At 40.8% G+C, this 25,507-nt stretch overlaps 2 protein-coding genes across 2 annotated transcripts; one reads left to right on the forward strand and one right to left on the reverse strand.

The window, feature by feature from the left end:
* The first annotated feature begins 264 nt into the window (after positions 1 to 264).
* Positions 265 to 9,080, forward strand: wnt7ba (wingless-type MMTV integration site family, member 7Ba). The gene is made up of 4 exons (XM_026923041.3): positions 265 to 705; positions 2,869 to 3,095; positions 5,431 to 5,702; positions 7,662 to 9,080. Exons 1-4 carry the CDS (start codon positions 623 to 625, stop codon positions 8,139 to 8,141), a joined length of 1,062 nt encoding a protein of 353 aa, XP_026778842.1. The 5' UTR covers positions 265 to 622; the 3' UTR covers positions 8,142 to 9,080.
* Positions 8,813 to 25,230, reverse strand: atxn10 (ataxin 10). Its single transcript, XM_026923040.3, has 11 exons — positions 25,084 to 25,230; positions 23,088 to 23,267; positions 21,438 to 21,523; positions 21,146 to 21,242; positions 20,849 to 21,016; positions 20,660 to 20,740; positions 19,723 to 19,879; positions 19,516 to 19,621; positions 16,823 to 17,001; positions 14,517 to 14,580; positions 8,813 to 11,266 (listed from the first exon to the last, which is right to left on the reverse strand). The coding sequence occupies exons 1-11, from the start codon at positions 25,191 to 25,193 to the stop codon at positions 11,067 to 11,069; spliced, it is 1,428 nt and encodes a 475-aa protein (XP_026778841.3). The 5' UTR covers positions 25,194 to 25,230; the 3' UTR covers positions 8,813 to 11,066.
* Positions 25,231 to 25,507: the final 277 nt, after the last annotated feature.

The raw sequence follows: 25,507 nt of genomic DNA on the forward strand, positions 1-25,507 counted from the left end.
CACTTCTTCACCACACAATGAATATTATTAATCCTACTGCTTAATGGTAATGTTTCCTTCTAGGCATACTTGAGCACAAGCAAAATCGCAGTCTGTCCAGATATTTGCCCTCCAGAGCAACTCATCGGGGCAGCTAATGACCCGAGAAAGCTGTCCTTCATCCAGATCCATATCAGCGTGCTGAGAGAGAAGGAGGAGGAGGAGAAGAGGAGGAGGAGGAGGAGGAGAGGAGGAGGAGGAGGAGAGTCACCCAGCTGTCCTGTACACCACAAAAAGTGGGCGGATGGAAGGGTCCCCCACCTCCCTCTCTGCCAATGGCAAAGCGATGAGAGAAGACCGGGTTGTGCATGCGTGATCTGCAGTGTGCAATCTGTAGATCCCCGGCAGCTTGCCCTGAAACACGCAGACACCCGCGCGCGCACACATACGCACGCGCGCGCGCTCACACGCACAGAGGCACGAACACACACCGCGCCTGCAGGCAGGAGATGCAGGAGCGCCACGGACTGCTCTCCACCGACAAGGGCAACACCGAAGCGCTTCTTGGCTCTGCGCAAGCTCCGGAAACCCGGGAAGGAACCCCGAGCGAAGCACGCGCCTCGTCCTGCTGTCCCATGCCACCATGCGCGTGCTTTCGCCGCGCGCCGCTCTTCTGTCGGTCTCCTACTCTCAGCTGTTCCTCATCCTCACCAGCGGCAGCTACCTGTGGGTTTCTCATCACTGCCTCCACTCTTCTGCACTGCTGCGGCTCGGTAGCGCGGTTTACTGCTCAGTGCGCTGAGTAGCCGTGCGGATGTATAGCGTTGTGGGTGACAGGTGTTTGCACTCGCACTTACCGGCTTTCTGCTTGCTTTATTGGGAGCTTTATTATAGGACGCACCTGCATGGAGAAAAACAGGCGTTGGAACCAGTGCGCCACTTACTCCAGACAGAGAAGAAGCAAATATTTCTTTAATGCCTGTTTCACTGGGAATACGGTTGAGTGCAAAAGTTTGCATACCCTTAGCACAAAAAAGTATTTTATACCAACAATTCATAGTGTCAGGTTTCACTGATGTTCTTTCATTATCAAAAAAAAAGGTCAAATAGTATATAAGATGTTACTAGTGGAAAAATAACAAAATGATATCAGTTTAAAAGTGTGCATCTCCCTTTCTAACTGTGATATGATATTAATATTATTTAATAGGCTAACTTGTAGGTCCATCCATCTATAACTGTCTCCAGTCATTGAGCAGCTTTTGGATCCTCTCCTCTCAGGTGTAATATTCACTCCATCAGTGCTCCTGAGATACCTGTTCTAACTCTTCCACATTGCATGGTGACTCTTTGGCCTGTTTTCTTTAAAATATCTGTTATACAGCAGATTATACACTTCCTTCTTTGGGTCAGTTCCAGGCATAATGATCAAAACAAAACTTTGACATCTTTCATTTGGTTCTTTTTTTTTTTTTTTAACTATTGAGCAAGGTTGATCAAAAAAAAATCTAATAAAAATGCCTCATATTTTCCATTTTTAACATCTTGAATTATTATTATTATTATTATTATTATTATTGTAAAATTCATCCAAAATTCATGGGGAATGCAAACCTTGGCACTCAGCTGTAAGGAAGCATGCTTATTGCACCAATGATGATGATGATAATAATTATAAATAGTAACTAATCATTTTCTGCCATATTTTATGCACTGGCCCAGAACCAAATAGAGATGTTGAATCTTCAGAATTTAAACTGTCGAGCAGTGTACCCAACACTGGAAAACAGTAACCCCAAAGAGTTCTGTTTTTCCAATTGGCAATTAGTGGCCACTGTTTTATTTTCCTAATGGCACAACCAGCCTTGCTCAATGCCCTGTTCTTATGGCCAGTGCACTTCACAAAAGATCATCACTTTATCTGTCAAACCGTTTCCATAAAGCAAGTGAGAGTAATGTATGCCCGCACTGTGCTCTGATCTCTGATGTTTCGGCCGTAGCGTTTTAATACCGTCTGCCCATGGAGAAATTAAGAAGCCATACATTTAAATCTTTCCACTGGACCACAGACTTGAGGTTTAAATAAGACGAGAGTGCAGGGATACTGTTTCAGAAGTGGTCATTATTATGTTAAGCTTGGAGCACCACATTATTAAATGATATAACATTGTTCTCCTTACATCGTATTATGTATATATACGTCTGATTGTATACACTGTGGACTCAGCTGGGCCTTCTTTCAGTATAAAGAGCTTACTCCAATCATTGAGCTAGAATTAAAGCCTCGGTTATGAGAAGTACAAACAAGTAGCCCCAACAAGTAGCTTTGCACATGGGGCTTGATATGTTTGTACTGTTGACTGTTAAACCTTTACAGATCTGTATGGAGAGATAAGATCCTCTGATCTTTGACAAGTGCACATAAAAGAGGAGCATAGCAGGGACTGGCGACTTCAACGTCTCCCTTTAAGAGGACATTTTATATGTTGGAAACAGCGATATTATATATATATAGGGTCTTTTGTATGCTAACTGATATAAATTGTATAAATTTGTGTATAAATTTGGGGCAAGCATATGTCTGGCTTTGGAAGGAACTTTTTCAAGAACCAGGTTCACTTAACGCAAGCTTGAGTTACAAGAACAGTCCATGTTTTATGTGTGGGCCGATGTTTTAACTGGCTCATATATTCCATCGTCCTTTTGTGCTTATTGTCTCGGTCTGTAGAATAACATACATTGGCTTGCTAATTTGATTGGACATTGTACGTGTTCGTGTCCTCTAAATTCAGTTCCTTGCCTGTATGAGCGGGCTTAGTTATGTAGCTGTGATTATCGTTGAGCAGGTATTGTTGATTTATGTGTGATCTGCTTTGTTCTCCTACACAGGGCCCTGTCCTCAGTGGTGGCTCTGGGTGCCAATATTATCTGCAACAAAATCCCCGGACTGGCCCCCAGACAGCGTGCCATCTGTCAAAGCCGCCCGGACGCCATCATTGTTATCGGTGAGGGTGCTCAGATGGGCATCAACGAGTGTCAGTACCAGTTCCGCTATGGTCGATGGAACTGCTCTGCCCTCGGTGAGAGGACCGTCTTTGGCCAAGAGCTGCGAGTGGGTCAGTAGTTCAGCCTGGTATGCCGGCTTTCAGTGACACAGATGTGTGTGTGTGTGTGTGTGTGTGTGTGTGTGTGTATGCATGTGTCACTAGACTTACTGTTGTAAGATTGTAAGCAGGGTTGAGTTTAACTGCCAAATGCACTCTTATTGTGGCAGTGCAGTCTGTAAAACAAGAGATGAGATGAAAATCGGGGAATGGGGGGGAGGCAGGGGGTGGTATAGTCTGTTCCCGAAATGTTGTGGGTGACTAAACTTTGACTGAAAGCAACTTTCATTACTCCAACAGCAATGAAATTACTGTAATATGTTTCAGCATTACACACACACACACACACACACACACACACACACTGAGATACACAAGAGCACATAACTCTAGTTATTCTGAGTAAACCTCAAACATAAGAAGTAGACTGTGTTTGCTGGGGTGCACATTTTCTGAATTTATTTCTGAGTAATGGGGATTTAAATGTCGAGTGCTCATATAAATGGCCTCTCAGTGAAAAATGTTTTGTTTTGGTCAAAGTGTGGTTGGAAGCTGTGTCTAATCCAGTGGCCCTGGTAACAATCACTTTTTCGGGATCGGGGGGGTCTGGGGGGTGGGGGGGGGGGGTGTTTGCTGGCTGACTCGAAGCTGGCTGCTTTTATTTCTTTTGTTCAATTAAATGTATCTGTTTCTCTGCAGTGGTGTTCTCCATGGTAGGCTTTCCTTCATCTGAACACATCGCTCTATTATGCTCTTTTGTGTTTGTGGTGGATCACATTGTGATTGCATGATTTTGGACCAAAACATATTTTCCTAAAATACTCTGCCCACCATTGAGAATGAAAGCATAATTGACTTTGTACGGGTTTGAACCGTCATCTCAGATTAATCTGTTAATACCACAACTTTCATTTAGCTTTTACCCAAAGCAACCCTCATTCATTTGTGGAAGTAGTACCATGTTAACTGCTGGGATGAAATACATCAAATGCATGATTTCTCTCTCTCTCTCAGAGACACTTAATGATCTAGTAGTAAGCTTTTACCTTCAGTTGGAGCGTTAACAGAAACTCTGTTTTATATTCAATGAGTCAGTGAGGCTTCAGTGAGTTTCTGTAAATACGTTCTAAAATGAGAAGACATCTACGCCAGACTAAAATAATCACATGATCTGCATACATACGCACGTAGATCGCAATGGTTAGTGCATGGCATAGCAGTCAAGTTTTAGACAGTAAATTGTATGCATTTTAACCTGTATATGCAGTAAGTAAAACTGCCTGGATAGCAACCAAAATATTCATTTCTTTATAAGTAAAACTGTAATAATCACTATGTAATTTTTAGATAGTCCCACTGGCGTCACACCTAGTGTTCCCCACCACCTCTTATGACTAGGATAAAGCGGTCAATGAAGACGAATGGAGGAATGAATGAACTATTTACAGTGTGTAATGACACACCATCCAGTACTATGTGCAGCTTTGTGTTTGGCAGGTACCTACTAAGACCAGACGCCTCTCACCAACTTAAAATAGAAACTTTCAGACCACCTGTAGCCTTGTGATTAAAGGGCCACCAGCAGGGGGCACTTCCAACTCCCTGCTCCCCCCTGCAAACGTAAAGAGCAAAACTGAGTGAGCACAGCTCAAAATGATCACACCTCAGGTCAGATACTAAACACTTTAGACTACGTTCTGATTTATGCTTGGAACGCTTAATCGGTGTTCCATCAGAATGTCCATTTCCAACAACCTAATTAGCATTCATGTGTGCACTTGGTGGAAAAAATGGTGAATGCTGAATAGATGGCGACCAGACAAACACTTCAGTAGAGTGCTCAGACTGAACTGAGATCACAGAGCATATATATGACTGACTGCCACCAAATGTCTAAGTCCTTTCCTTAATTTGTCTATACAGTATGTGAGGGAGTCTGGGAAAACCAAGAAATCAAGTTTTGACCAAAATTGAGCTTTCCTGCCAGTAATAAACTTTGACGGCTCTACTTAAAAAAAACAACAACAAAAAAAACACATAAATATATTTTATATTCTAACCTTGCCTTGGTTGTTTACCTGCAAAAATCATATTTTGTAAGGAGCCAGTGTAACAAAACAGTGGTCACAAGACAAAAAAACAAAAAACAAAAAACAAACAAAAAAAACTTTCTAGCCAAGTCACCTTAATGAGTCTCCTGTTTAAATGTGGCATGTGACTTTTATCTCAGGTGATAAGACAGAGACTGATGTGGCTGCTGATAATCAAAGTGAGAACTCATTTCTCATTGCACTGCAATACTCCTTTAGCCGAATATGACAGGCATCTGTCTCTTTCCTCTCCCTAGGCAGCAAGGAGGCAGCGTTTACCTACGCCATCACGGCAGCTGGAGTGGCCCATGCAGTCACGGCAGCCTGCAGTCAGGGCAACCTGAGCCACTGCGGCTGTGACAGGGAGAAACAGGGCTACCAGAACCAAGAGGAGGGCTGGAAATGGGGTGGATGTTCAGCCGACGTCAAGTATGGCGTTGAGTTCTCCCGTCGCTTTGTGGACGCTCGTGAGATTAAAAAAAATGCCCGCAGACTCATGAACCTGCACAACAACGAGGCAGGCAGAAAGGTAATAGACAGAAAGTTGATTTTAGTGGTAATGTCTTTTTTTAAAAAAAAAAAAAAAAAAAAAAAAAAAAAAAAAAAAACACCACATACACACTATTGTATGAGAACATAACTTGTTTTTGGCAATAGGAATAATATGTAACTTCACAGCTGATTGGCTGAAAAGGAGAATTGATTAGTCTCCTCCAGTGTTTGACACAGGAGGCATGGGCACGATACACCACCCCACACTGATGGTGCTACTTTGTAATAAGGGAACAGGCTTATTTGATTGAGAAATGATTATAACCTGCTTGGGACAAAAAGCAATGACTAATCCAAAAGACTCGTTTCAAAATGTAACACGTCATGAAATATAATTCACAGGAGCAGAGGTCGGTACTTCGGCAGAATATTATGCTGTGTTCATTTTCTGCAGCACTGTACAGTGTCTCCAGGTACACATTTATAATTAAGGCAAGTTGGCATGCATTATGGAAATGTTCCACTTCCCGATTAGCCTAGCCTGACCTGAGCCATGCTCCCTAGTTTCATTTGTCACTTCAGAGGCCAAGAAAAGGGGGCTGTTGGGCATACAAAGCCCATCCATAAGTAGAATTACAGTGCCTAATGGAGTGGTTATGGAGTTGAGGCTTTCTTCGTGTGTGACAGGAATGCAAAGGCCAACTCGACCAGCGGCTGCCAGTTGGAGGCCTGCCACAGCCCCTCAGTCCGTTCATTGAATTACAGAGCATTAAGTCAGGATACAGGATATTATTGCTAGTCTCTTTCTCTTCCTCTCTTTCGTTCATTCTTTTTATTCATACACAGCCAAATCAGGTCCTGCTCAGCTTTACCAACACGCCATGATGAGGCCTTCAGAAACAAGGCAAAACAAAACAGTCTTATCAGCTGATTTTTGAATTTATTATTTTACTAAAATTAAATTAATGTTAGGTGAAGTGGAAGGTCAAACTCCTTAAAGTTTGAAAAAGAGAGGAAGAGATTCGGTTAAATAAAAGAAAACTGGTAATGTTTAGTCCTAATGATGATAAATGATGATTAATTCAGAGCTAATCTCAGCTATAAATGAAATGGTTTACATTCAACTGCCTGTAATACATATCAGTAATATATATATATATATATATATATATATATATATATATATATATAAAAACAAAAAAAAACAAACAGATCCACATTTAACTCAAACGTAACTGTATAAACAAATGGTTACTTGAGAGTTGTGGACATTTTTCTTGCCTTCTGATGTGGCTTTTGGAAGGTAGGGAAAATTACAAGGTATGTTTTGGCAAAAAACACATTTTTCCTCCCAGATCTGACATATAGCTGGCAAAACTTATTGGGGCATTGCGCAGAATTTATTGAATAATGGGGTTTGGTTTGTTTTGCCGCAACGAGTCAAAGCAGAATGTCAAGCATTTCCTTCATCGTTCAGCTGCATGAATTTGCTAATACCACAAATGTCAAATCTGATGCAATTTTAGTTTCAAGTCAAGTTCCTCGAGATTAATAATAATAATACTATTCATCTACACAAAAGGGTTTTTTAAATTTAAATCTAAAGGCTAGATACCCTTTAAAAACAAACGTCTTTTTTTAAAAGACTTTTCTATGTTGAAAAGTGGGTGTGTTTATCATAAAATCAGCTGAGTTGTTCATGAAATCAGTACATCACCTGCATTTAAAATGTGCAGAATTATACTATACAGAAATAGCCACTTTTGTGAATTTCCATTTGATGCAAGAAAAGGGCTTTTCTTTTAGCATTCTGTAGTTAGTATTTGAAGGCAGGAATCTAGCACATTTTGATATTTTTCCTGCCCTGAGAACTGCTGAAAAGTGTAATAACTAGCTAACAGATTGAAACGGGTTTGATATAGTTGGGCATTCATGACTCTCATCCATCTGACCTGGAGTTGCCCTACAATGATACATTGTGTACCTGCTCTCTCAGATTCTGGAAGAGAGGATGAAGCTGGAGTGCAAGTGCCATGGCGTCTCGGGCTCCTGTACCACAAAGACATGCTGGACGACACTGCCTAAGTTCCGTGAGATCGGCTACGTGCTGAAAGAGCGGTATGGTGCTGCTGTACAGGTGGAGGCAGTGCGAGCCACACGCCTGCGCCAGCCCTCCTTCCTACGCCTCAAGCAGTCACATGGCTACATCAAGCCCACTGAAACGGACCTGGTGTATCTGGAACGCTCCCCCAACTACTGCGAGGAGGACGCGTTGACAGGCAGTACAGGGACCAGGGGCCGCCTCTGCAACCACACCTCACCCCACCCAGATGGCTGCAACCTCATGTGCTGCGGCCGGGGTCACGACACACACCAGTATACACGCGTGTGGCAGTGTAACTGCAAGTTCCAGTGGTGCTGCTTCGTCAAGTGCAACACCTGTAGTGAAAAAACAGAGGTGTTCACTTGCAAATGAGAACAAGCGAAAGATGGGCAGAGGGGCACAGAAGCGTGAAGAGGAAGTGAGAATAAGCTCAGTTTGTCACAGCTTCGTTTTGCACATCAGGTACTCGTTGCAGGGGAAAAGGACCAAAATAAATGAGGATGAGTCTTTTGGGAAAAAAAAAAAAAAAGTGCACTGACTACAGTCTGACACATCGTATGAGTTAATGTTATTATGTGGGACCACACAGAGTGAAAGGACTTCATAGCTCAGAGTGTCTGAGGCCATTGGAAGAATCTTCGGAGGATCTGATAGTGGCTGTGTTTGCATGATTATGTCAGACAAATAAGCTGATAAAGGGACAAGAACCAATTCTAAAGACTGGAGCTGTTGTTCAAGGCAACGTCTGTGGATGGATGGGAGAAAAAAGACTGATGTTTTCCTCAACATAACATGCTGGATTACTTCAAATGTTCATTCACACTGTATCTGTTTGAACACTGAAAAAAGACTGACTTTCTCTTCATTCCCTTTTGGAGAGGGAGAAAACTTAACTGCATAGTTCTTGTCCTGACTTTGTTAAGGCAGATGTTTCTTTTACAACTTCGAATAATGGTTGCTACTGATATGTTGCTGTTGTATTTCCATAGCTCATAATATTTCAGTACAATTGTGTAATAATAAGAACACACAGAAACCAGGTGTCAGATTCAAAGTTGGCAGACGAGTATTTATTTTCCCTGCTTTTCTTTGCTGCTCACTGATAGAAAACAGGCCAGCTAAGTCCACAGCCAACTGGACAAGATGTCATGGAGTCACTGAATGTGTTGCTGATTGCTGCGGTGGGATGTGTGATTCTGTTCTGTTTTGTTGTGGGTCTCCCAAAAAATTGCATACTTTTGTGAGAATGGTTAATGTTGAAAAAAAAAATGCTATACTGAATCAAACCACCACAACGTGGCAATGAGACATGCATTGTCTGTTCATCTCAGTGTGTAAATGTGTCTTTTGTGCATGCACAAAAGTATGGGAGTGCAAGAGTGCTGGTAAAATACTTCATGGAAATGCAATCGGGTGACCAAACTATGCACAGAATATTCTCACAAATGCCAGAGACATGGGATTCCACATCACTGGCCCAGCTTGCACAAACTCCCCCCCAGCCAACTATATTCCGCCTGAGCCAATGGAATTTGCCTAACCATACAGCTGGGGGCTGAAAAGATTCATGGGTAGCAACATTCTTTTATTCAAAATTGTTTATGCAAGGTTTAGGGCTGGCAAATTTGAGAAAGTATATTTTTTTACACAGAAAACCTGGCACTTTATGTCATGTATATTCAGAAAAAGAGTAATTATTACTATTTTCCTTATTATATATTATCATTGTTTCTTTATGATTTGAACTATTGATTATGCTGAATTGTGTCCCAAATTAATTATGTACACACTGTTTCTTTTTTCCACAGTAGCCCAATTTTTTTTTTATCTACTTAACAAAAACCCATCTCATCCTTTTGTAGCCTGGTTATACGTGTAGTAATGCAGCAACGTTATTAGGTTAATAAATGAATTCATTTCAGTGAACACTGCTGTTCATGACTATTCACTGTGTGGCTGACAACGAAACCAGAAATCATTGTTTAAATATTAAAAATATTAAATCAGATCAACTTATGTGCATGGAGCATTTTCCAAATTGAGAGTAGTTGAGTGATGTGTGATTGTTGCTGGCGTAGCACGACCCTCCTCTCTATCCAGTCCTGCCCAGCAAGCATTTGAATAGCTGTCCACGCTGCCTCATTCCCTCGCTCAGCGCTCTTTTCCTGTGTGAAAAGAATTACAGGCAGCCAGCGGAGCAGAAGTAAAGCAGTCGTGTTTTGTTAGCCGTCTGATCCGCTGGCTACCGGAACCACATAAGCTCCCAACACTATAGCCTGGATTGGGAGAAAAGTCAACCTCAACTGTTTCACACAAACATTTTGTCATTAAAAAATATGAAGCAGAGCAAACAGGGCGGCGTGGGGTGTGGAGAGGCCTCTGCAGCTGGGTATTATGCAGGTGTCAGGAACGCTCAGCTCATTCTGCCAGAGTGAGCGGGAGACGAGGTGTCATGCCATCCTGCAAGATAATACTTCTGGTCTGACTGACCTTAGAGCAATATGCTTGGGCCGTAACAGACTTTTACCCAAACACATGACGGGCTAACGGAGAAAGTACGATGATCATACAGCCGATAAGTCAGCGTAGATGCGAGTACTGCTAGAGGAGGAGCTGGCATTTTGTGTGAAAACAGAATATTTTAAACCACAACTGGACTGAAAGCTCATTCATCTACAACAAACTCTACATAGACAGATAAGTGAGTATTCATTTAACTGTAAAGGAGAAAAGCAGTGCAGGGACTGTGTGTAGCCCTGTATATGTGACATTCCCAAAGCAGCAAACAGCCAAAAACCAACACAAAATAAAACAAAACACAAAAAAAAGTGGGGACCCAAGTCCCACGGCTATTGAGAGGAAACCCTCATGTGAACGGATCAAGGGGGCCCCAGGTCTCCATAAAACTCACTGGATTAGAGATTAACCTCTATTCCCCACTGGTCACTAGAGTTTCTTTGGTGGCTGAAAAGCCAGGAAGACATGGGTCTCCTTGTTTCAGAGGATTTGAATCCTATTCACTGCGAGCTGGAATCAAAGGCCACTAAATGCATCACAGGCATCAGCATGAGTCCCTGCAGAAAAGCCCCTTGGCGTTCCTCTTATGCAAAGAGTACAAAGCAAAGTACCCCCCCTCTCTCCGCTTCCCTGCCCCCTTGTGTTCTCAATACTGATTGGATATTAAAATGCCCTCTGTGTTTTCTGTGTGCACAACGGTCTCTGTGGGTGTCTTAAGCTGTCTCCAGAATGTGATGTCGAGTGTGGAGGAGTGGATGGGATGAGATGAGGGCTCCAGGTTTAGTGCTCTCTTTGCTCTTTCTCCTTTTTGAGAGGTCTGAGGAGCAGGTTGTCGTCTCTCTCTTGCACACAGAAGCCCAACTCTCTGAGTACAGAGTCATCCGCCACCCCTTGCCTCCTTAAGCCCTGCACCAGCTTCTGGTTCTCCACATTGTGCTCCAGAATGTTCCGGATGGCAAAAACAGCCCACTGGCTTATGACTGGAGCAATGGTCAAGGAGAAGTATGTGATCAAACATACATCATACATTTCATTCATTAAAATTAAAAAAAAAAAAAAACTTGCTATGGTATGCATGTTGAATGTATGACCATGAAATTCCTTTTAAGTAATCAATTTTATACATTTCTTATTAATCTTATTTTCCATTTTATTGTAATTCTACAGTTTTTGTATTTTCTGTTACTGTGACCCAAAATATGTTTTATGTTAACTCTGGTTATTTTAGGCCAACAATGATACATGGAGGCAGCAGAGAGAAAGTTTTAGAGGAAGTAAAAAAAAAAAATTCTAATTATTGAAGGAGTGTAATGTAAATACAGTAACTGCACAAATTACACCTAGCTAAGAATTAAAGTGCTTTTGAGAAGCATTCATATTAAAAATATTAAACAGTCTGTTAAGCAGTTAGTAAAATAACCTTAGCATATTCACATAAAAACAAAATATTAAGGGAAACATTTCAGCTACCTGAAACATTTAGATGAAAACATATGGCAGTGTAACCATGATCTTTACATGTATAGCTGCTGCTGTTGTTGCCTTGACCATAGTTTCTCAGCGTTTATTACGAAAACAAAATGACAGCGTAGCATTGTGAGATACACTACTCCATGAAGATAGCTCTGTCTGTACCCTTCGTAAGTAAACGTCATTTGGAGACTTTCATGGTGTTCATGCATTGCGTACAACACACTGCATTTTCGCAGGGTTTAGTGTAGATAGTATGGATAGTATTCCATTTCGAATGCAGCCTAAAATCTAACACACCTGAACCAGTTAATTAAGTCAAGGACAGGAATCGGAGGCTATAGTACGTACAGACGCATCAAAACTGGACAATTGACAATATAAACAATGTCACCTGGTCTCCAATCTTCAACTGCCCAGTTTCGGTGAACTTCTGCCCACTGCTCTTGGCTGTTCCTGTGATTCCTGTTCCTGTGACACATCCTCTGATGTGGTCTTTTGCTGTTGTCTTTTGCTCACGGTTCATTTTGAGATGCTTTTCTGCTCACCATGGTTGTAAAGAGTGGTTATTTGAGTCACTGTAGCCTTTCTGTCACCGGGAACCAGTCTGACCATTCTCCTCAGACCTCTCTCATCAATAGGTCCATAAATATTTGGACACTGTTAAAGTCATTGTTATTTTAGCTGTATACTACAGTATGTTGGAGTTGAAATTAAATAATGAATACAAGCTCAAAGTGCAGACCTTCAGCTTTAATTTAAGGGTATTTACATCATTTTTTTTTATATATATGTAACCCCTTCATGACAGTTGGCCAGATCAAGAACACACTCTAGGAGGTAGGCGTATCTGTGTCAGTCAACAATCAAGAGAAGACCACAACAGAGTCATTACAGAGGGTTTACCACAAGATGTAATCCACTGGTAAGCCTCAAAAAATAGGAAGAATACAGTTCTGGAGCACATATGGCTGCCAGTGGAAATGGTTCCTTTGTATTTATGGATGATGTGACTTCTGACAAAACCAGCAGGATGAATTCTGAAGCATATAGGGTTATATTATCTGCTCAGATTCAGCCAAATCCTTAAAAATTCATTGGATGCTGCTTCATACTGCTGATGGACAATGACCCAATGACTACAAAAGCAACCCAAGTCTTTTTTTTTAAGGCTGGGAAGTGGAATATTCTGCAATGGCCAAGTCAATCACTTGCTGAAGGCAAAACTTCCCAAGAACAAGCTGGAACTGAAGACAGCTGCAGTAAATGCCTGGCAGAGCATCACCAGGGATTTAACCCAGCGTCTGGTCGTGTCTATGGCTTCCAGATTTCAGGTAGTCATTGAATGCAAAGGATTTGCACCCAAGTATTAAAAAATGGCAATTTAATTTATGACTATGTTAGTTTATCCAATTAGTTTTGGTCCCTTGAAAAGGGGAGTACCTCATAAAAAAGAGCTATAATTCCTACATATTCCTTCACCCAATTTGGATATAAATACCCTTAAATTAAAGCTGAAAGTCATTCTTCATTATTTAATTTCAACTCCAAAATACTGTGCTAGACAGACTTTGTAAATGTCCAAATATTTATGGACCTGATTGTACATATAATATGAAAAACTTCACATTCCTGGACCCTGTTTACGCTTGGACATTTCATGCTTCATGAGTATCAGTCTTATACAGTACCTGGATGCAGATTATCCATATAAAAATAAAAGTGTCTATATACCCAAGACACATTTAAAACAGATTTAAATCCAATTGCCACTTCAGCAGGTGGTCTGAGACACATTTTAGCCACATGTTATACAAGTGTAAATGTTCTTCTTACCACCCAATAGGGGAAGCACTTTTAAAAACATTAGGGATACATGATACAGCAACCATTTTATGTCTAACATAACTAAAAGGAGGAACTGGAAGTTGGTCTTTGAATGTAATGAGCTAATTTGCATATCAATGCCTGGATCTCAGTCAGTCTGACCATCCTGCTGTAGTTATAAAGGACACAAGCTCAGGATAGCTGATTATATTACAGTGAATATGCAGCAGGATGCGGCACTCATGCTGTGTCATGCCCAAGTGAAAACAGTGCCAACATGAACCAGTGAGAGCTCACTAGCGCGGCTATCATAGTGGCACATTCTCTGTAATGCATTTAACGTTGAATTGGCTTGGCAGGCCTTAAGTTAATATCATAAAAACTAAATAATATCATGCTAAACGTCTCATAATTTAAGTAGCTATTTGACCTAGGATTTCAATCAGGTTTTCCATAAACTGTTGGAACATAACTAAAATAGATTTTCTCTCAATTCCATATAAATATAATTACTGACTAGAGGAATATACTATGTATCTGTACCTATATCTATCTCCTAAAGTATATAAAGTATTTTGATCAGATATGTCATCAAGGCTTGTGTGAGGTTCTGAAAAACAGTCACAGCCTGGCAAGCTTTTCTCACCCGAAGATATTCTTCATTCAGTTGGGGCTATGTTAGGTGGAATACCTTAAAACTGTGGTGCATGACACTGGCCATGAGCCTCAGCCAACAACATCTACACTTTAACCCTGATAGAGCTATCGCTCATTTCCCATCTTGTGGTGTGGTAAACCATCCATTAGTTATGGAAGCTAAGGGGCTTTTTCTATGAGCTATTCGGTGCACAGCTGGCTGTTAAACCGGAACAGAGCCATTACCAAAGCGACACAAAGAAAGGGAGATGTAGCATGAGTCACGACCAAGGATACAGGGATTGTTACTGTCTATATTGCAGTTGTCCAGGATGAGGGCTATACCGTCCAGTTCTCTGACCTAAAGAGACAAATGAAAATAACAGTGAGGATATTTTACACCCGAAGACACAGCTAGACACAGCAGTACTGTACGCTGGGGTCATCATAAGCCAGACTGGAAAAAACACAATGAATTTCTACTGAGAAATTCTGGGCCCTGTTCTTCATACTTGGATGACTGTTTGCTGGTCTGAACAAAAAAAAACAAGATTCAGAAGCATTCTATAATTTTTTCATTTAGTTTAATTCAATTTTATGTGGCCACAAAACTAAGGTCATGAAGTTGTAATGTGTGCAATTTACATATTTTGTATTTTGTGCCTTCAATTTGAATTGAAATTTGAAAACTATGGCCATGTTTTGAATTTTTGCTCTCATCTAAAAAAAACTGACATACGATTGAATAAATAAACGGGTTATAGCTCAGTTATGTAGAGAGAGTGTCTGGTATGTATAGATATTTTTAATGAAACTGTACATGGTAATGTACCATAGAGGCATAGTGAGACACACTGTAACTGCCTTGCATGGAATGATTGTAAGAGGACACTATAATGCACATTTGGATGTTTTTTATTGCTGCACTGAACTAAACTGTCTGCATGTTTTTCCTCATTAGGCACAGGGGGAAAAAAAATCCTTTTAAATAAAAACATGGCCTTTCCAGGGCTCCTTAGCCTATCATTGACTTATTGATCATGGTTTCAAGTCTTGATATACAGTATCTGCTGTATCTAGCCAACACTGGAACTTACTGTTTTATCAGAAAACTCAAATTGGCTATTCTAATGAAGCACTGAAGAACTGAATTAACCTATATTCTAATAAGCAGATACGGTTGATATCATCTTACCATGTATTTTTTAAGCAATGTAAAAGAATGGGGTTCTAGCTGTGCTGGTTTCCTTCACATATGGTATCTCACTGTATATTAAACAACACGCAGGAGCTTCTGAGTAGTACAGCGGTAAAAGGTTTGCCCTACTTTACAATGTTAAATGGTTTGTCCTACTTTAAGATGATCGATGGTACAAATTCTGGATTCCAAGAAAGCATAATTGGTCCTGTTCTCTTGGTGGAAAGGTTTTTAGAGTGTCACTCTGTTGATCAGAGTGACACTCTAAAAGGATTAGAGAAAGATTAGGAAAAACGTATGTGTTACCTATTGCCCTTCCAGTTTGGTAGCTGTCGTGATAATGAAATGGGGAGAAAACTGGAGTAAAAATAACATGTACAAAGTGTTCAATGCCATCCAACCACCTTGGTACAGGGAAAAAAAAAAACGATGCAGAATAAGAAATGCTAACTACACACCTGTTCATTTTGTGTTAAAGAGAAAGCTAGGTGGGAGAGTGGGGGAGGTAAACAACTTCCAAGAACAAAACTCTAACAAGGCAATTAAGATCGGCATGTCTTTGTGCTGGCACAGATGCAATATGCTCCAAGCAGAGAAACCCATGAGAACGCAGCGGTGAGTGGCAGCCTTAACAAGTGAAGGATTACACGGTCAATCGGTGAGACCACAATCTCGGGATGTCTCGCTATTGTTTTTTGGCCTTTGACCCTTTACTTGTGTGCCTTGACCCCATTTAACAGGACTGGTGCAAGTCTCTGCTCTTAGCTGACTGAATGGGAGTGATCTGAAAGGGTGCAAATGCTGCCATCACAGGAGGGTACTCACAAAGGAATTCATTAAAAAGAGAGAGAGGAGGAACAAAATGAAAATCAGCTTGGGGAGGGGCAGAAAAGATGATACAAGCAAAGAGATTCAGATTGGTCCTGGAGCTTTTGTCAGTACATGCTAATCCCTAGATTAGTTTTCAAGGAGGGAGACTTCACTGACAGAAAAACAGAACCCAAGTAGTTAATAGTCAGTAAGGGTGAAAACCACGAGAACTGAGAAACTATAGCTTGCTTTCTGTGCTAAATCTGAAGCATGAATACAAAGCCTTCAAGGATTTCTGGTTCTTGGTCAACTGTTCCTTTCCAATAATAATAAAAAAAAAAAAAATAATCGACATTGTGTTCATAAACCAGAGTGCTGGAAATTATTTGGATATTCATATAAAATGACTACAATCATCTAGTCCATACACTGATCGTGCAATCTATTAAAAACAGTTAAAAGGAACGCATCTGATGACTGAACAAATAATAAAACTGATTAATGCATAATGTTAATCCATGCTAGTTTTTATTTATTAGCAGTACACCATTAGTATTCTTTTTTCCTGCGTTTGTGTGGTTTGCTTGTGTCGTACCTGATTCTGGTTGGCTGTGTGTCCATGGCACAGGTTTCCAATCAGCCGGATGAGGTGGGCTTTAAAGCTGAGGGCAGGGTGTGTGCCCGCTTCGTCTGATGACGTGAGAGAAAAATCCTGCGCTGCACTGAACACATTTTTACTGGCCTTCCCTAGAAAATGCACTTCCTTCAGGAGCTCTAATACACACGAGATATTAAGATAGTATAGTCAGGGCGAACAATAAAATGTAGAAAAGTGTATGACGGAAAGGTCATTTTTGTATTTGTGTATAAGAAAGCCAGAAAGGAACACCTTAATATCACTGAAAGCAAAGTTCTGTGAGTTTAAGGTGATAATGTGTTAAAGGTGAAGCAGTTTGATGAGCAAGTGCATGCACTTTTAATTATTTAATCTTGTCCAGCTTTAACAATATACATAGTAACTGTACTGGATTTTCTTTTCCACTGTCCTTGTGAAATACTCATATGGAAACATACCGGATGACAGAATTACTAAGCAAGAAAATAAAAATCATAAGACAGAGTAACTGCAGAGATAAATCATGTACGGTCGTCCCCTGTGTCTCTAACTGTGGTACAATGTAGCGTGTAGCTGTAATGGAGTGTGACCTGGTGGTGGGGTAAGTTCCCAGCAGTGGCACACAGAGAGACGACTGCTTTATGTGTTTTCTGAATGAGACAAACTGTCCAGAAATAGACTCTTTCCAGGCAGGAGCATTTGAATAACCGCAGAATCTGACGAACAGCCCATTCAAATGCTTTACATCTAAAATTGGGCTTACATTAGGATTTTATTTTTGATTTTGGAATCATGATAGTAGTTGAAACAACTTATCTGGTGGTGTAAACAAGCAATCTTAAGCTTTCTGATCTAGCACAACACTATACACACAAACACACACACACACACACACTCACACACACATGAAATGAATCTCAGCACCATAAAGAGTTCTTCTGGTTTCTAGTTTGGGGAAACCGTTAAAAGTTTTACAATGTCCTGTTTTTCCTCTAAGAGAGCAGATTGACTGGAGGAGGCCTGATGTTTCAAACATGCTTGAATTTGTGAAAATAAAAGTCAAAATATTGAGTTTTGTAGTGTGAGATGGAAGACACGTATATGCATGTGTGTGGTGGTGTGAGAAATTCCTTTCACATGGTGAAATTTAAGTTCTAATATATGTTATCTATAATTTGTTTCTCTTTTGCACATCTCAACCTCAAGTAATGTTTGGCCACCCTCAAAAGCAAAAAGGGAGAATATCGCATCCCATTCTGACTGCAGCACAAGACAATCACAGGACAGAAACTGACAGAAAACCGATTAGGCTTATGTTTAATGCACTACAGCACTATCCAATAACTTGATCACAGCACATTTACTGTGTGAGAAAATCACACTTAGCTAGTTTTTAGTTGCCTTTAAGCAGACTGACTCATCTTACCACAATGTAAATTAATTCGTTTCAATATCATTTTGGTAAAATATGTTTACGTTTTCTTAAATTGGAGGAGTTAAAGTATGTTAGAGGCAGAAAAACTGACAATGAGCTGCAGCCCCGAGGTCCAGGCCATACGTTGGGTAAAACCACTGTCAGGTCCACGCAGTCCACGAGCTCCATTTCTCAGAACACACTGTGGCCTTCAAACATGGCCGCCCAGACTACACTCCCCAGTTCACACAACACCGTTCACCTGCTCCCAATCACCAGACTTCTGATCACACACACGCCTATTCCCAACTCCCCAGACTCACACTCACCCTTTATAAAGGGACTTTCATTCCCAACCTGTTTGCGAGGTAAATGCTCAGGTTTGTCCTGTACACTTTAACTTTACCAAGCCTATTTCTGCTGTGTTTGATGTTCTGGTTTTCTGATTTTGCCTTTGTCTTGATTCTTGCATTATGCCATTGCCTAGTTAACCTAGTTTATTGATTGCCTGACCCAAGCCTGATTTTTGACCCTGACGTTACCTTTCGACTTTTGGATTTCATTATAGCTGTTAACTGCAACTGCATCTGTCTCAGCCTACCCTTCCTGACAGCCACAGCTTGGCTGAAGCGTGAAGACATTAGACTGGATAAAGTGTGTAAATGACGCAATATTAATCAACATATCACATAATGTGAACGTTTGTTAAAGATTATTGATATAAAATACATGTTTCACGTAATTATGCAAACGAGATGTTAACTATAAATTTCAGTTAATGTTAATATATAGCTACAAATTTCATGTTATGTAGTTAATGTTAGCTAAGCTGGCCGTGTAACGTATTAGTGATGTTTGTGAGGTGGAAGGACATTTACTTAAACTGCAAACATACACTTCATATGCATGTTGCTGTTGTAAAATCATTCTTTAAGTGTGTTTCGGAACAGCCACTTGCATTTTCTGGCCATACAAAAGCAATTCAATTCAACACACCCTGTAAAAATTAATATCTTCTGTGAAAACTTGCTATTTAAAGCTTCATGGAAAATTTGTTACAGCAAAAAGACAAAAAAAATATATATATGATGTTAAAACCTGATGCTAAATTTGACTGGCTGTCTGTTCTTAAAATCTGTTACAATTTTATAAGTTGTGCAGTGTATAATTAAATTTTTTTTGGATGTGATTTAAGGGAAATATTGCTAACGTTTAAAAAAAAAAAACCTGGTAAGCTGACCAACCACGATGTATTTACCAACTGTTGTCAGGAGAAGGTCTGGGTGATCCTGCAGCGCCATAAATTTCTTCTGTCCAGACGTCATGTCACAGAGAATATCCAGGAGCCTGATCACTGCCAAGGCCTTATTTACACAAATCAATTGATATATCAGTCGACTCTTTAGTAAATTCGAACCAGATGTGTATTATCATACAGTGAAGCTCGAGGAGATTAATTAATTACCTGCTCATCAGCTGACGAGACGGAGCTGAGAGCGAGAACAGCCTTGCAGCTATGCCGGAAGGACAATGCGAAGAACTGAGCTGTTCTCAGAGGAATCACACAGTCTTCCTCTTTAACTTCTCCAAGCTGGGCTAACACAAGCTCCAGTAACGTAAGCCTTTTCAAAAGCAAGCGAGAATACACTGTAAGCACACTGCATGTGTTTTAACATGTGATTATACTGTGTCTGTTATTAGCGGTAATCAACATGACAAAAAAATATAATTATTATATCCCAATACACACATTTTTGCAGACAAATTTTCCACCTCACAGAAGTCCCACATTAAAAACTAAACCTCTAAACTTCCTCTAAACTTCTCCTGTTTAGGGCACATGCAGCTGGTCAGCAACCTACAAGTAATGATGATAGATATAGTGATGTAATTTCACAATGACGACAACATATTAAATCCCCCATCCCTAGCTACTACCAAGAAAATACCTAAATGTCCTAGATAAACTTGTATGTTACTCTATGTTTAAAATATCTGCTGATAATTTACGACATCTTTCCATAGACTATGAGCATTTCAGTCTGGAGAGCATCCCGAAGCATTTCACAGAAGGCTACCGGCTCTTTATGTCCACGAGGGTAAAAGATCCTACAGTCTTTCATCAGGAGAAGAAACCCGTCGATATCAGCTACATAACAAATGTTTGATCATGTTAACAATATTTGTTGCTGATACACTTCCAATTTTGTACCATAACATAGCTAGCTAGCGAATAAAGCTACAAGGAAGCATGAGGCAGCATGTGTGTGTATTAGAGCAGTCTATTATCAGTATAAAAGGAAATATGCAAATCTTCTCACTGAGGCACTGACACAATAACACTGATGCAGTCAGTCCCCGATTCGGTCCTCAAAATGGCAGCTACTATAAGGGTTCTCTACCTTTCATGATCGTTCATCTCTGCATACATCTTCTCAGTGAGCTCGGAGGATTTGAAGAAATGTTGTGTGACAATCAGTACTCTGCAAAACCAAGCCACACTTACTTCATCACGATTATACAGATTTCCATTTTTCTGTCTTACAGCTGAACCTAAAGAATGATGAACAGATCAGCTAAACATAACATACGTCCAGTCAATGTCAGGCCGAGTCCGGCACAGCTCAGTGATCTTCAGCGCCACTTTCAGCTTGATCGGATCCACAACCAGCTGTTCTGTCTTCTCTGCATCCAGACAGGTGTATACGACCATGCACGTATACGCCACAGCCTTCTCATCATTCAGTTCCAAAAGATCCCTGAACAGACAACAGAAGCCCTGATTCAGAAGAAATCCTGGCACAATATGTATGGAACCAGTCTCGCTATTAAGGGAACCTGCATGATGAAAAACGCAGGATTGGTTTGGGTGATGTAAATTCGCTTACAAAAACATGTGTGGAAAACCACAGGCCCAAATGTCGTCTTTGCATAGCTGGTTCCCAACTGCGGCATTGCCGAGAAACTGAATTCCACACCGAAGTGCTGCCAAAACAAGATATTGGATCTGCTGTGATGTCAAACTACAATACAACAGTCCCGCAAGAATGTAAATGTACTATACAGAAATGTCACATGATCATACAGCATTGTGTTGAACCAGGCAGGTAAGAGTCAGGACCTTTATAAGCAAAAAACAGCTAGGTTTTAAATGTCATTTGGCACATTAAATAGACTCACCATCGAGACGATGATCAGACGCTCCTGATGTAAGCTTTAGCAGCTTTCCTAGAATCCCTAGTGATACTTGGATACAGCCCTGATCCCTATTGGGGGAAAGGTTAAATGTGACACTACTTCTTTTGTTAGAGATTTCAAAAGCACATTGATAGCTTGTGGGAAATGGCTGGATATACACCTACCGGTCACTTTAATAGGAACACCAGTGCACATGCACATTTATGCAGTTATCCAATCAGCCAATCATGTGGCAGCAGCACAATGCATAAAATCATGCAGATACAGGTCAAGAGCTTCAGTTACTGTTCACATCAAACATCAGAATGAGGGAAAAAGTGTGATCTCTGTGACTTTAACTGTGGCATGGATGTTTTTGCCAGAAGGGCTGATTTGAGTATTTCAGAAACTGCTGATCTCCTGGGAATTTCACACACAACAGTCTCTAGAGTTTACACAGAATGGTGCAAAAAACAACAACAAAAAAACATCCTGTGAGCAGAGGATCTGCAGGCTGAAACACCTTGTTAATGAGAGAGATCAGAGGAGAATGACCAGACTGGTCTGAGCTGACAGGAAGGATATAGTAACTCATATAATCACTCTTTACAACTGTGGTGAGCAGAAAAGCATCTCAGCATGCACAAAACCTTGATGTGGATGAGATACAACAGCAGAAGACCACATCGTTTCCACTCCTGTCAGCCAGGAACAGGAATCTGAAGCTATCATGAGCACAGACTCACCTAAACTGGACAGCTGAAGATTAGAAAAAAAATCAGCTGGTCTTTTTCCAGTCTTCAACTGTCCAGTTTCTGTGAGTCTATGCTAAGATAGTCTCAGACTATTGTTCTTGGGTGACAGGAGAGGAACCTGATGTGGTCTTCTGCTGTTGTAGCTCATCCACCTCAAGGTTTGATGCTGTTGTGCATTCGTAGATGCTTTTCTGCTCAACACGGTTGTAACGAGCGCTTATTTGAGTTACTATAGACCTCCTGTCAGCTCAGACCAGTCTGGTCATTCTCCTCTGATCTCCTTCAACAAGGTGTTTCAGCCTGCAGATCCTCTGCTCACAGGATGTTTTTTGTTTTTCGCACCATTCTGTGTGAAAATCCCAGGAGATCAGCAGTTTCTGAAATACTCAAACCAGCCCATCTGACACCAACAACCATGCCACGGTTAAAGTCACAGAGATCACACTTTTTCTTCATTCTGATGTTTGATGTGAACATTAACTGAAGCTCTTGACCTGTATCTGCATAATTTTATTCATTGTGCTTCTGCCACATGATTGGCTGACTGGATAACTGCATAAATGAGCAGGTGTATAGGTGTTCCTATTAAAGTGGACAGTGATTGCAGGTCCTACTGCACTAGGAATAAAGACTGCTGAACTATTATCGATTGTTTTATGTTTGCAAGAATGAAGAGAAGAGGCAGCAAAGAGACTTCATGCCCAACTGATAATAATATTGCTAGTACCTGGGTCTGTTTGTAAGAACAGGTCTTAACTAACACAGCCTCAATCACTAAACAAGACAGACCTACACTCACCGTCCACTTATATAGGAACACTTGTACACCTGCTCACCTAGAATTGCCCAGTTGGTGCAAGCTTTAATAAACCCACCAGTAATATCCAAGGTAAGTTACCGTAGAATGCACTGGTTGCGAGGACACTGCACACAGGCATTTCTCTGCGCCCGGAAGCACTCGGCTGTAAGCTGGAGACACAGCAGTGCTGTCTGAGCCTCGTCATCCTCTTGGAGCTCATCAGAAAGTCTCAGTAAAAGTGCGGAGAGACTGTGCAGGACCTCGGTCTCCACACCACACCTGGGAGCACAAATACAGCACTGCAATGTAAAAGAACCGCACCACACATAAGCACATAATTCTGATTAAGTAGGGTTTTTTTTTTTAAATTTGTAAGCTGGTTTGATGAAAAGTAAGAAGTCAATGATGTACTCTCTGTATTCAGACACCATATCAAATGTTCTGATAACCTTTAAGACAAACAGCAAGACACACGCTAAGCGCACCCCGTTTATATTAAATTCTCTTACCACCATACAACTGCAGCTGGTGGATATTTTCTCTCTGATTATCTCAAATTCTCGGTTAGGACGTTGGGATCAGACTATTGGGTCAGCCATTGTACGGTGCCGGTTAAGCAGTTAAATAGCCTTGCTCAGGAACCAAGCAATAGCAGTCTGGGATTTACACTCACACTATTCTGGTCATTAGTCTTAACCAATGAGATCTGATAAACACTGTCAGATTTAGTGCACATGAACCTAAAAGTGTGATGATGATGATGTTGTTCTTTCGGCTGTTCCCGTTAGGGGTCGCCACAGAGGATCCTTGGTCCGCATGTTTGATTTGGCACAGGCTGTATGCCGGATTTTTATGCCCTTCCTGATGCAACCTTCCCAAATTTTATCCGGGCTTGGGACCAGCACTGGGAGTGCACCGTCTGTGAAAGCCCAGTGGCTGGGATTGGGTCCCTGGCCGGGAATCAAACCTGGGCCTCGGCGGTAAGAGCGCCTATGCTGATATTTCTATTAGCAAATAACAAACCTAACATTTTAGTTTTGAAAACAATGATTTCGTGTTTTGTGGTGCAGCGGGTAGCACTGCTGCTTCACATCTCCAGAGTCCCAGGTCGATCCTGAGCTTGAGTTACTGTCTGTGTGGGTTTCCTCCCAACTCCCAAAAACATGCCAGTAGGCGGATGGCTATGTTAAACTACCCCTAGGTTAAAGGTGTGTGTGTGTGTGTGTGTGTGTGTGTGTGTATGGTGCCCTGCGATAGACTGCCATCCCATCCATCCATCCATCCATCCATATTCCTGCCTCATGCACAGAGTTCCCGGGATAGGCTCTGGATCCACAGAAACCCTGACCATGGATGTGGGTTTGTTCCCTCATCCACGATCTCATTGGATTTAACTCTAAGTAAATTTAGGACATTTCTTCTCTCAACATTTTTGCCTGAAGTTCCACTAACTCTACATGAAGTCTCACTGACACTGCTTCTGAAAACTCTGATATCACTTTAACTAGCTGAATTCCCTGAATCATTAGCGAGCTATTTATAAGATTTTTTTTTTTAAATCAGTATCTATGATTACTCTGTAAGAGTCATGATGGAGTGATGAATGTTTTCTGTCCCCTAATTAAAGTCAGCTTCACTTTAATATTTGTAAGTGTTATGAAAATCTATTACAATACCACGATAACATAACGACAGTTATTGTATATGTTCTCAGAGGTTAATTACAGAAAGTTTGATTTTAATGTTTTAAAATAAGATATTAAAAATGTGAGTCACTGCACACAACAACTGAATTCACTATAAACCCCCCTCCCCTCCTCCCTCCCTCTCTCTCTCTCTCTCTCTCTCTCTCTCTCTCTCTATATATATATATATATATATATATATATATACACTGTATGTATATAGAGTGTATGTGTGTGTATATATAACTTTATGGCCATGTTATATTATAAAGATATTATATAAACAGTATTATCTCAGGAAACAGTTCTGGCATTAGCTAAGTTAGCTACAGCAGCTGGGGCTGGAGATGGATGATCACTTTCCCACTTTGCCTCCATAATAATATTTTCATATTTTCATATTTTCGCACCTGAACTGTTCATCTCTCAAAGCCTTCGTTACACTCTGTAAAGAGGACAGATGCTCCACAGTCAGTCTGCCTGCACACACTCCCTCCATCACGGAGTGGAAGCTCAGCATGCTGTTACCAACACAGCAGTGAAAACCGCAGCATCAAGCACTGACGCATTTCAAAATTAAAGTCCAAAACACGCGTGCTCGTGGCAGCGGAAGTGACGTATCTGGCTTCTCGGCAAGAGAGGACCGACTGAGAGTTGACTTCCGCTCTTGTTTTTTTAAATTATAAAGTTAAAGATAAGTCAGAACGACTTTATTTTATTTTATTAATCCGTGCTTTTCTGTTCTTGATTAATTCTGCTATTTTATTGATAAGCATGGCAATTGTTTCACAGTTTCAAACCTTTTTTTTTTTTAATTTTAATTTAATATAATTT

Source organism: Pangasianodon hypophthalmus, chromosome 18 (genome assembly GCF_027358585.1).
Source record: "Pangasianodon hypophthalmus isolate fPanHyp1 chromosome 18, fPanHyp1.pri, whole genome shotgun sequence".
Classification (NCBI taxonomy): Eukaryota; Metazoa; Chordata; class Actinopteri; order Siluriformes; family Pangasiidae; genus Pangasianodon; species Pangasianodon hypophthalmus.

Bases quoted from the DNA above. Each gene is read 5' to 3' on its own strand.
- wnt7ba (XM_026923041.3), top strand. From the start codon at position 623: ATGCGCGTGCTTTCGCCGCGCGCCGCTCTTCTGTCGGTCTCCTACTCT. The intron at 706-2,868 runs GTGGGTTTCTCA...TCTCCTACACAG, and splicing joins CTCACCAGCGGCAGCTACCT to GGCCCTGTCCTCAGTGGTGG. The intron at 5,703-7,661 runs GTAATAGACAGA...CTGCTCTCTCAG, and splicing joins ACAACGAGGCAGGCAGAAAG to ATTCTGGAAGAGAGGATGAA.
- atxn10 (XM_026923040.3), bottom strand. From the start codon at position 25,193: ATGCTGAGCTTCCACTCCGTGATGGAGGGAGTGTGTGCAGGCAGACTG. The intron at 21,243-21,437 runs GTGAGTCTATTT...TTGTTTTGGCAG, and splicing joins GTCTGATCATCGTCTCGATG to CACTTCGGTGTGGAATTCAG. The intron at 14,581-16,822 runs GTACGACACAAG...TTGTCTCTTTAG, and splicing joins ACACAGCCAACCAGAATCAG to GTCAGAGAACTGGACGGTAT.